At 43.1% G+C, this 12,680-nt stretch overlaps 1 protein-coding gene across 6 annotated transcripts in view; it reads right to left on the reverse strand.

The window, feature by feature from the left end:
• The window catches only part of TRIM9 (tripartite motif containing 9), a 104,618-nt gene that overhangs the window by 14,392 nt on the left and 77,546 nt on the right, over positions 1–12,680 (reverse strand). For 3 of the 6 annotated variants that reach the window (XM_072963045.1, XM_006199782.4, XM_072963046.1), the window contains exons 6-7: positions 10,016–10,173; positions 8,708–8,846 (exon numbers count right to left, since the gene is read on the reverse strand). In XM_072963045.1, coding sequence (XP_072819146.1) covers positions 8,708–8,846; positions 10,016–10,173 — 297 coding nt within the window. Of the gene's footprint in view, positions 1–66; positions 81–8,691; positions 8,847–10,015; positions 10,174–12,680 lie in introns of all 6 variants that reach the window. The other 3 variants (XM_072963044.1, XM_072963048.1, XM_072963049.1) reach the window with 2 other exon arrangements.

Below are 12,680 nucleotides of genomic sequence, written 5' to 3' on the forward strand. Positions count from 1 at the left end.
GGGACCACACTTATTATCTACTGACTCTTGGGTTTGAGGCAAAAAAAGAATATTTTAGTGGCGTACTCCTTTTTGGCTTACTACACATTCATATTATTTCTTCACTAGCAGACATCACATTAGAACTGAGCAGCTGGGAAACACGGGGCTGGGAGGAGAGCTGACTGTAAGAAAAAGAATAATTTAAAGAAAATTCTTGTCTTACATTATTGATTGATTTTTGCACTTCGGAGGGTAGAAGTTCTTGACTGATTCCAACATGTATAGCACACTAAAGATTTCTATGGGTGTGGTAGAATATTTTGGAAATGTAAGGTACAGGCGCTGAGATGTTATTTTTGGAATTCAAAGAGGAAAAGCAAGCTGACAGGAGTTCTTTATGACAATGTACACTAATCCAGCTTCCTTTGTGCCCTGGTAGAATTCTTGGTTATCTGCCTGTCTGGTAGTGAACAGCTTCATAACTGAAGGACCCTTGGATGCTGGTTCAACACGATGGTTGTGTTTCAGAGCACAGTAAGGTAAGATATGTCACCAAGAGCTGCACAAGCAGTGTCAGAGATGAGTTTCAGTTCAATTACAAACCAGCTGTAAAATAATTTGCTTTTGTTGGGAAGACTTTAAAAGAGATGAAGAAATGAATGAAGGGGGCTGAGTTTTCTTAAATGATCTAATAAGCATCCAAAGTCACAATTACGTCCCACTGGTACATAATTTACAGCCAAAGGTGGTATTTTAATCTTTCTTAAGTGTGGCGTAAATTGTAGTTGAGAAGCGAGAAACAAATCTGTTTTGAAAAGCTCCTTTTAAAAGAAGAAAGGGAACAGCCTCCTTCCACCCCGGGACAGTTGTACACTCTGTCACCAAGTCCTCTACCCCAATTCAGAAAAATACCATGGCATTATTTATAAGGAACTATCATCAGAAGAATCGAACATTCCTATATTTCAAACAGGCAAAAAAGATTCCAAGGACTAAACTGCTCCCCAGAGTATCAACTCCAAAGACCATTCCCTAGAAGTAAAAATAGGGTTTGGATCCAACCCAGTCCTCTGAAAAGATGCAGGGAATTCCCTGGGATATCATACATGTTGTCAAAATTAAAAGGAACAAAATCTCTCTTTTCTGGGCCTGAAAGCTATCATTACGCCTCTCACTTTGAATTCTGTAAAATCTACCCAGATTTGTTCAGGTATGATTTACCTACCATGAGGAATTTGTCCTGGAAATGCATATCCTTCTAACTAAATACTTTTGGGGGCAGCGCTGATGCTCCGACTGAGGAAAGGTGAAGCAGAGGCATAGGGGGAAGTATCTCCAGGGGACCGTATACTTGCCCTTCTGTGAGCCTTTATCAACTATCCCCTATCAGCACAGAATTTTCAGTGTCACAGGTGGCCTCCAAGACCCATTAAAACTCTTGCAGGAAGCAGGAGGTGGCTTTGCCTGTTGGTAGCATTTTCTGAAATAAAGCTTTTAGCAGTAATTCTGAAGAGAGAAGCCACAGAAGAAAACCAGGGAGTATTAACTGTAAAGAACTTAAGAAGTCATCTACTCTAAATCTATAGTCTTAGAGACAACTCTTCACCAAAAACAAAAACAAACAAAACCATAAAAAACAAAACCCCCAAAGTCCAGAGAGATTAAAGGACACATTCGAGTCACACTACCAGCTGTGATGGGACAGGACAGGGGCCCAGGCAGGATCATTTCCTGGTGATTAAAACTGGGGGGGGGGGGTTGTGTGACAAGGCCAATGCTGCTCTTTTGCCCCTTGGAAATGTGTAATAGATAAGGTTTATGATCTGGGCCATGGGGCCGCTTCCGGTGGTCTCAGGGGGACCAAGGTTTGTATAGTATCATTCTCCAAATCCTGCACTGTATTGAGGATGAATCTTTCTCGTCTACATAGAGTATTTCCATGGACTGTGATGACTGGGCAAACACACATCACCCTCCCCTTTGGGATTCTGGCCACATGGGAAGGGCAGGCTGAGGTCAGATGAGATTACGTCTTCTCTGGTGGTGGAGGGTTGGCGGGACACTGATGGTGTCTCAGTACATTAAAGTTTAAGAGAGCAGTACTTATCCTGGCCCCAAATCACCATAAAATGTCTGCAAAGAGATTTTGAACAGATGTATCTGGGGTCGTTCTGGGCCTGTATTCTTTCTGCATCTCTGAATATTCTCTGGGTTATTTCCTTTGATGTGTGGGAGAAGGAGCTATCACACTGGAAAGGGTACTGTGATGCTGAGAGTCTAATGGGAGAGAAAAAGGCATTTTAATCTTTATGAATAACACCTTCTATGTCCCTTTTTAGAAAGCAATCTCTAAGATGTAATTTCAAGAATCCCAACCCTTTTGCTATCATTAGATAAAACCATCCTGGAAAGCTCTGGGGAGATGGCTCCTGTGGACATTCAAGTAAAAGGATGCTTGAGAGCACTCTTTTTCCAGTGCTCTGGGCAGCTGTGTGCAGAGAGCGCTGGAATTTTCAGCCTCATCTGCAGCCTGATTCTCTCATTATCACTGATTGCCTTCTCCCCACTTTTCCTCATGCTTAAGATCTGGAGGGCTGAGAGCATCTGTGAGTAAACAGCTCAGGGGTTTCAACCTGAGCAGCGCTTCTCATCCCAGAGCCTACTTGGTGGGGTCTTTCAAGGACCTTGAAGATGTGGCTCTGACATTCCTTTTCCTTCCCAGGCAGTGAGACAGCCAAGAGCATCCACTGGTATCCAGTGGAGGGAAGCCACCCTGGAGGGCAGGGGGGACCTGAAGGAAATGGAGAGATATGCAGAAAGGACAGGAAGGACCCAAGGAGGTGCTTGGGTACTGTGCTGGAGACCAGAGCCAGCTCCACATCTCCCTCTTAAAGCAGGCACACTATTCTTTTGAACAAAACTCCTACACGACTCTTTGAAAGTGTTAAAATCCTATTTCTGCCCAGGGTTTCTGGATGAACACATGAGGCAGCTACACAACACTGCTTCCACAAAGTGCTGTCAGACATCCAGCAAACAGACTTAGGATAGTTTTCCCTCTTTCCTTCCTTTTTGGTTGAGTGCACACAGCACTCTTTTATGTCAGCATCATAGTGCACTGCGCCGGGCACTGGAGCTGAAAGGCCCAGGTCTGACATCTCATTTAACCTCCCTGAGGCTCAGTTTTCCCATATGCAGAGCGGGATAATGATGATGATGATGATGATGATGATGATGATGATACTTTCCTCTTAGAGTGTGACAGGTAGCATAATGGCCTGCCAAAAACAATTCTCCGTGTCATAAGCCCCGGAATCTGTGAATATGTCACCTAACATGGCAAAAGGGACTCTGCAGGGATGATTAAGTGAAGGATCTTGAGATGGGGAGATTATCCTGGACTATCCAGATGGACCCAAGATAGTCAATCACAAGGACTCTTGTGAAAGGGAAGCAGGAGAGTCAGAGTCAGAAAAAGACTGGAAGATCCCACGCTGCTGATTCTGAAGATGGAGGAAGGGGCTGTGAGCCAAGGAATGCAGGTGGTTTCCAGAAGCTGGAAAAAGAAACAGAACAGATTCTCCCCTGGAACTGCCTCCAAGATATGCAGCACAGCTACTCCTTGCTTTTAGCCCAGGGAAACCCATTTAGGATTCTGACCTCTAGAACTGTGATAAGGTGCTAAGTTAGTGTTGTTTTAAGCGCTAAACTTGAGGTAATTTGTTAAAGCAGCAATGGGAAACTAATACACAGGGTGAATCTAGAATGTCGCAGCAACAGGACAGGGGAGCAGTTTAGACATCAGCAATGGGGACAGAGGCAGAAAGTCTACACAGTGGGCTTAGGGCAAGCAGAAAAGAATCCCTATTTTTTCCTTAGGACCTTGCAGTGAATGGGTAGTTTTAATACAATTCTACTGGATTTCAGTGTCCTACAAATATTTCCTGTCATTTTCCATGGAATTTTTTAGTGGACAGTGAAGAAAGTTCTTAGAAGCTGGACACAAAATGTAGTAGGGTTTATTATCATAGACTTGGGAGACACTTATTTCATGTTTGATTCCATAAAGCCGTCTGACATGGACCTAATATCCCATTACTAAGGGCTCCAGACAATAAACTGACTTTTAAATGTATTAGGTGGAAATCGTTTCAAAATTCATTATATACTTTCTGACTTTCTTAATCTGAGCATATGCCACAGAATGTTTGTTCTCTTTAGATTTTTTTTTCGGTTTGTTCACAGTTTTTCCAGTTACCTTCCATGCTCAAGGCTGCCAACAGCCTCCATTCACTTCTATGCCAAATTCTTCTCTCTTCTAATATGACACGTCTAGTCTGCTGTGCTCTTCGCAGATGGGTCACTGAGCTCCGTGTAAGGGAGGAAGCGAGAGCTGAGTGGCACCAAGGGCTCTGCTGTGAGGACAGCACGGAGCGTCTCGGCCTGAACTCCTCCCCCGCAGTCACAAGTCGCTGTCGCTTACTTCTTGACTGTAAGAGGACTACCTGGATCGTGGGGTGGTTACCTTAACGCTGGAGAGGTGAGGGGGTACCGTAGTTTTGAGGCACTGAGCCAGGTGCCATGAAGGTCAGGGAAGAGAAAGAGTAAAGCCTGCAAACTCTAGGGCAGGGCCATGCTGTACGCATCACAAAATCGACTCAGCGGATGTTTCTGAATGAATGAGGTTTCCTTTCAAAAGTCAGCTCAAGGCACATTTTGACGTTTTTGCCTTTTGCATAGTTATTCCCTCTTTCTGGATTTTTCTCTCTCCGTCTCTCTCCTATTCTTTCACCCCTGAGAAGTCTTCCTTCCCCTTTAGATCCTGTTCATTTTCCCTGCAGTGTGTTGTAAGTTATCTCATGTAGCTATGAGACCTAAGAATCAGAATATTATTTCTATGAAACAATGAATTAAAAATCCCTCTTTTAGAAACATTATTTTTTTTCTTTTAGAAGAGGCTGCTTGTTAGTTAAAATTAAACTCTGAATAGTAGGATTAGGTAATACTAAAAAAAAGGGAAGGCTCATACATTTCTGGTGTAAAATATGTCTGGAAAGCAATTTGCAAACATAGATCAAGGGCCTTAAAAATGTTCATACGCTTCAGTAATTCTACTTCTAAGCATGTGTCCAAGGAAAATAATCTTTTTACGCAAAGATCTGTATTTAAGAGTACTTTTTGCACAGAAGGTGCAACGCTCTGTGTTCTAATTCCCCTGAAGGATGGGTGAGCCGCAGCTCCACCCCTGCGGAGAAGGCTGCGTGAAGCAGTTTCTTGGCTCCCAGAGCTGAGGGCAGTCAGAGAAAGACCTGTTTTCAGCCAGGTAATAGTCTCAGTGAATTATCCAAGCACCAGGAATATTATCTTTACTCTATCTTACTGTTCTCTCCAGATTTGAAAAAAAGAAAAAAAAATACACAGTCTGGTTAGATAGGGAGAAGGAAAATACGGGAAAATAAACAGAAAGTTTTCCTGTCTTATTCTTACCCATGTCTTTTTTTTTTTCAGAAAAATAGTCTTCTAGACACAGAATGAGCCCCAGACCTCTATGCATTAAGTAAGCCTTGTTACATAATGTTTTTTAACAAATATCCTTTTGCAGATGGTTTCAGACACTGTAACACAGCCATCACGGCTATTAAATGAATTACTTTAAAGATGCATACAACCAGGTTGTGGGCCTTATCTGAACATTTCATTAAAATTCTTCAGTGCTTACATTTATGTTTCTTCTTAGGTCGGGGTAATTTGGTTTTGATCTGCAACTGGCCTTATTCGCATGGCTGTCTCGGGTACATCCCCAAGAACTTTGCTTTCAGGGAACCAGCCAAACTTGAACTCACACACTAATGCGTTTTTCTTTCCTTTTCTCTTCTGGTAACACATTCTTTATAATTTCCATTGCATTGAATTAGTATATTCATTGTTTTCCTGACTGGTTCCCTTATACAAATTACATCTTCATTATGGTCTCCTTTTCTTTTCTCACAGCATTTATCATAATTTGTGAAGATGTTATATTCGTGTGTCTATTTCTTTCAGGCCTGTCTCTATTCTTAGACTGTAAGCACCACAACAGCTGGGTGACCTCTGCTCAACACTCTATACCCACCGCACAGCACACAGCAGGCACTTACCAAACACTCCCAGGTGAACAGACAAATAAACAAATTTGTTTTCGGAAAAAACAGTCAGAATTCACAACAATGTGGACTTTTGCTCTCTCCTGCATGATGTGACTTTTAGGTCAGCAGAAGGTTTTGTGATAGTTCAGAGAGGACAAGTGGTAAGTGATTTAACCCTTAGGCCAAAAGCATGTAAACACACGTTAGACTTGCTATCATATACAAAATCATACCCTTCTGTGATACAGGCTTTTGATATTGCAACGTGGAAACGGGTTAACTCTTGCTAAAAGAACGTAAAATGTTTTGTTAAAGTAGAAAGCCAAAACAAAGCATTCCATCACCCTCCCCCTACAGCAGCAAAGAAAAATATCTCCAAAGCAAACCTTTCCAGGAACGGTAGGAAATAAGACGAATAAAGTATAAATTCCATTAATGTACCAAAATTCTGTTAATGCCATTTGTCTCACTGATTTCTAAAAAAACAAAAAAAGAGGTATAGTTCTTTAGTTCTTATAAGCTTTCTCTATTGTTACAGATTCATGAAATCTTTTTGTTCTAATAAGCTATTTATTATATTTTTTCTTGCTGTCTAAATCTTGTCTCACTGTTGGAATGAATTAGAATAAGGGAGAAACAAATAGAACAAACCAAAGTTATGGAGAAAGTATGTGTGTGAACTTTATTTCATCATGAGAAAATCACTTCTGTGCAGTAACAGAGAATACTGATATCTACACGATGATAGGGTTTTCTTTGTATTTAGATACATACCTTATATTTGTACACAATATATAAAATTCATGGAGGAAATTAATTTCTACAGTACAGTCTCTTTGTTGGAAGAGGACTTGTTCCGTTAGTTTCTTTTAGAAAATGACCCCCAGTTCTGTGACTGTGGTACCAAGGATCGCAGTTCCAATCCTGTAATTTATTAGACACCATACTCTTATGAACATTAATCGAAACTTAGAAACTACATCCTCCTGCAGGATGAAAAGAGAGACATAAGTGCTCAGGCCGCTATGCTAACAACTGATTTTAGCAGAATAGTATGAGTTCCATGATGCATTATGAATAGAAATAGTTTTCCCGTAGGTCTGGTGACACAGAGTAAATAACAACATTGCTGCAAATTGTCTCCCTGCTCTGACGGCATGCACTTCACTCTTCAATCAAACCGCCTTGTACACACACGTGAGGCCATCACCGTCCAGGGCCTTCTGCATTGCGTCCAGGAGAACTCTAGCATCTAGTGTGGGGCTCTGGGAAGAGAGGCAACTGCTCTTAAGCTAAGTCTCCTCCCAGAGGGAAGGTGCTAAAATAGATTGTTTCAGGGGAGGCTCAGCTCCCACATCCCGATAACCCAGATGGGGAGAGGTCGTGTGGGCATCTCCCCTTCGCCAGACCTTTCTCTTTGAATGGCATCGCTCACAGACTTACGACTGCTCCCCAGGCGTGGTTCTCACGGCTAGGGGCCTTTGAACCTTGCTATGGGATTTGAAGTTGTGCTTGTTTTTAACCATGTGAATCGTTTTTGGGGTGACTGGCACATGCTGAGGTTCGTGGGAAGTGGGAAAAAACACCACCACAGTTCTTTTAGCTAACATTTTGAATGTGAACAAATCAACATAATTAGTTCTGCAGAGGGAAGTTAGGGAGAATGTTGGCAGGGTGGGGGTGGCTGCTAGGATTAAAATGACACTCAGGTCTGAAAATGCTTTGGCACCGACCACCAATACCTCTTTAGAAGTTTAATTTCATGTTTCGCAATTGCTTTTAGAATGAAAATGTTAAGAGCCTCAGAGGTTATACCTGGCCATCAAATCCAAGCCCCTCTTCTGAGATGGACAGCTTGCCTCTGATGGCCAAAATCTGTATAGTATAGCCAAGAAGCAAAAGCTCTCTAGAGATGGACCTTGTGTGAAGGGCCCAGGCAGCCTAGCTAAGCCTAGAGGGACGGGCAAAGGTGGAAATGGCGAGGTAATGTCGAGGCGCTGGTCTCTTCCTGTCTGGTGCCCACAGGAAGCCAGTCCCCGCATGTGAAATGGAAGCGGTGCTCACTGGTTAAGCCAGGAGTGGCTGCCGACAGGCCCTCTTGGAACAGCTCCTGCACCCCACACCCCTCGGAAACACATCCAGTCAGATAAATCCACAGCTGGCAAGGACCGGGGCCCCGCTCTCAGACACAAGCAAACCCTACAAAGCAATTTAGCATCCTCTGGGCCAAACTGGCCAGTGATGTGCATCGTGGAGAAGGGGAGCCTGCCCTAGAGCCCAGACACATGCGCCCTACACACCGCGGCACATTCAGGCCTTCACTTCTCAGCTTCTTCCACTGTAGCTTACTTAGAGCATTATTGAAGGAAGCCGCCGGCCCAGGCCATTGGAACAGCCGCTGTGGACTCTTTGGTTTGATCACATCCACATACCATGGGCTCTCTAAAGGTAGGAGAGAAACCGCGGCTCTGTGCCAGAATGCAGAGCAAGTCATGGAAACACTTGAGAATGTGGGCAGTGGTGGGGTTACCTCCAGGCTGGCCAGCCATTCTAGATGCCTCGCAGTTCTCGCTCTGAGGGATACTGCTGAAGGGCCTTACCCTCGGACGTCTGCAGGACCAGGGTCTTGCTGTACTGGCTGACTCCTGTTTTGTTGAAGGCCTTGACGCGAGCATTGTATGTGCTGTTGAAATGAAGACCATCCACGGTGCACATTGTCTCCTTTCCCACATACACTTCCTGAGGGTCAAAAAATAACAGGCCACCCTTTAACTCCAACCCTTGTTTGAGGTTGTTAAGGAGGCAGTGTTGCAGGTGGACGGAGCAGGTGCTTCTGTGTCTGCCTGATGTGGACTCATCTGGGAGATACTATGCCTTTGAATTGACCGCTTTCAGCCTCAGTTTCCTTCTCTGTAAAATGGGGGCAAAAACACCTACCTTATGAAGTTGATGGGAGGATTATGTAAGGTCATCTGTGCAAACTGACTAGCATAGTGCCCTGTGTTTAGCGTGGGTCTGGCAGCTTCCTGAATGATTGTTATTAACAGGGCTTTGAATATTAAAATTGGGTGCTTATAGTTAGCATTAAGCTGGCATTTACTCAGTATATTATACCTACTAAGCTCTTTAACTCAGTATGATTTCTAAAAAAAATGGATTTGAGGGTGCTCTCTATGCTGTGTTTATAACCCACTGATAACTTGAGGAACTGTCACAAGATAAGACTCAAAGCAATAGGAGTTTTGAAGTTTAGGAAGGGGAATCATGAGCTTTCAGATCTCATCACAGTACAGACGGAAGAGGGAGGAAACAGGGGAGGGAGGAAGAATGACATTTCAGAAGCTTAAAATACATCCTAGCATAATACATCTTTAGCGCAGGTTAGGCATTGGCCTCCCTCTTTAGCTGTACACTTTGCAACATTACGCTGATGTAATGAGTAAAAATAATTTGTATCCAAAGCACGGCCATAAAATGACAACTCTCCAGTGGGATACTAGGAAGACTGGGGCCTGGGACTGAGGCACTAAGAATTTTATGTGAATTACCTAAGTCACTCTTAACAACAGTGCCTGAGGTGCATGCTAATATCACCTCCCCATCTACAAAGGAGCCGCTGAACGCTCAGAGAGGTGAGAAGTGGGCACAGCCCCACGGCTAAGTGGTGGAGTTCGGATCTGAATGCAGGCAGTCTGACTCCAGAGCTTTTGCAGGACTGGACGTATTTTCTCTCAGAGGGCGGGGCAGTTCCTATGCAGGGGCTCCTTGGTCCATCTTTGATGGCACAGGGAGAAGGCAAGCCTCAGCCGAAGGGCCGGCAGGCCCTGCCCGGATGGGCCTGAGACGCCAGGGTGGGTCCTCTGAGCTCGGCACAGTTTTGGTTAACAAGGAGTAGGTGCTCCACTTACCCGGAACTGACCACCATTGCCGTCGTCCAGCTCCAGAATGTAGCCTTCTGCCGGCACCGCGGACAGAGGTGGCTGTTTCCAAGACAGTGTAGCGCTGTTGTTGTGGGTGCAACACTCCTCCAGCTGCAGGATGGGGGTCGCTGGGACTGGAGAGGAAGCTAAACAGAAATTAGTGTAACCCTGGCTTCTGTCGAGTTGCCAACATTTCAGTAAATAGGAATGATAAACATCTCCTTATAAACAAGTGACTAGGCTAAGTAGCTAGCTGGGGGTACGTGGGTAGGGACCTGAACACTATCCTCTCAGTCTCCAGAAGTGGGACTGGTTTCTGGTCTACTGTAGTGCTTTTCCAAGCTCATGGTGTAACAGGGAAGAACAAATCTGAATCCATATTAGATCTGTTCCTTTAGCTCTAACCCTGTGCTCTGTTTCCTGGGCTTTGTCATGATGGTTCTAAACCTTTTGTAAAAGAATGTTGCCCATAGCCCAAAATATACAAGATAGCCCATTCTCAAGGCTCTGACCTTTAAGGGTATACCGTTTTTCCATTCATATAGAGATAAAAAGTTGCTGAACAGAGAATAACATTTGTCTTGTTGTTGGAGGTTTACAGGAACATCGTGACCTGACCTATGTGGACAGCTAAAAGAACAAAGGATTCCAACACCTAGAAAGTTTGCAACAACGAACCACCCCCTCCCCTTTTTTTTAGTATAAAAGAAGCGTGAACTCTGACTTGGGGAAGGTGGTTCTCTAGGACATTAGCCCCCATCTGCTCGATCTGCTGTCTTTCCAAATGAAGTTGTTATTCCTTGCCCCAGCATCTTGTCTCCCAATTTACTGGCCTGTCAAGTTTGGACTTGGTGATAATGGTGCACTTCCTTCCTCCTTGATCAGAGTAGAGACAACTGCTCTGTTCTCACCCCCATGAGCACTGAAGGTATCACCCCTATGGGAAATGTTTTACACAGGGGATGGATTTCCTGTCCAGCCCACTAAAGCCTATTTTACCCATAACATGGCTGATAGATAAATTTCTCATAAAATTTATTCTGAGCCTTAAACCTCACTTTATAAACTGAGGACTGCCTATGCTGAGAAATAGCTCTGAAACCACTATATTTTTAAGGTTCTATCATTTTTTTAAAATTAATGATTCTACTTAAGGTTTTGTGCACATAAGTAGCTATAGCTGCTCACAATTTCAATTTCCAAAAATTTGGTACCAAGGGCTACAGTGATTTCTCAGTTTTGAAATATCTGAGGAATTTGACAGCATTCTTTCAAGGTAGCTATACCTTGAAAATGGCACTAGTTCGAGACTATTCTTTCTGTAGGTGTAGAACAGTCAAGTGTGAGCCTAGAGAGTAGTTTGAGAACAGATGGGGCCTGGCAGAGAGGGTCAGAGTGTCCTTGTGACCTTGTGAGAATCTGTCACAGTGTTACCAGTCACGACATCCCCTCTCCCCGTTCTGTATTACTTAAAACTGCAGATTAGTTGAGCTTTTAGACATACAGACATAGAAATGTTAGGTAATGAATAATCCTAGTTCCTAATATATGAACTCAATATAGGTATCTGGGAACAATGTTTTTAGCAACTGCTTAATTTTTTTTTTAAGCATCAAAACATTCATTTATTTTTTGTGGCACTTTAACAACAGGAGAGAACAGTTTGGACCATGTCCAGGGACATTCAGAGAAACAAATGTTAATTGCAGAACACCTGGTATGCTGTGCCAAAATTGGACTCTGAGTGTCATGCACTGAATTAAATCTGCTCCTTGCCAGTCACCCCGAGTAAGAAGACGGTTAATTTAGCAGGAGTTTAGGAAACAGGTTCTATGGTAGATAACCTAGAAAACAAAAGCAGGGACTAAAACATAAGAGATGTGAGGATGAAGTAGGCCTATTATCTTACACTTAAGAAGGCTGATACATGACAAGAAAACCATGCCTGAGTTACTAGATCAAGCAGAATTAAATCAAAATTATGACGAGTCAACTGGAGGTGATCAGTTTAGGAAGGGAAGTCCTGTTTCAAGTTTCAATGGCATAGATTTCAGGTGGAACCTTATCAGAGAACAATGGCTCTGCAGCCTCAGAGGTCCCAGGACATCTGGATATGGAGGAAAGGAAATAAATGCATTGCCTTGTTCAATAACTAGACCACAGGACTGTATAGAAAGAGGAGACAAAAGATATAATTCCTTCTAATGATTTAAATGATCATCTACATGTAAACAGGTATCACCTAGGAGTTGTAATTGGAGGGTCAACTTGAGGTCATTATACCACTTAGGAACTTACTTTGTCATTTAAATTTTTTTCCAAATTAAAATAATATATCTTAACATATTAACAGTGGAGTAAAATCTCACAAGTTTAAGCAAACCATTCTTCAAAGGGCTTCTAGCGACATAGAATGATTCTTCCTGGGGACATTTGTTCTTAACTACCATATAACAACTGTTCTTTGGACTCTGTTTCATTATCTACACAGTCAGTCTTCATTTTCCCTTTGTTCATGTTTCAAGAACATCTAAATCTCATCAATTTTAAAACTGAAGAGTAGGATCACAAGGTGGTTTCAACTTGAATCATACAATGTCTTACAATGTCTCTGATAAGAAACTCAAGTTTCCTGCATAGATGTAGGTATACT

This window comes from Vicugna pacos, chromosome 6 (genome assembly GCF_048564905.1).
Source record: "Vicugna pacos chromosome 6, VicPac4, whole genome shotgun sequence".
In the NCBI taxonomy this organism is placed as follows: domain Eukaryota; kingdom Metazoa; phylum Chordata; class Mammalia; order Artiodactyla; family Camelidae; genus Vicugna; species Vicugna pacos.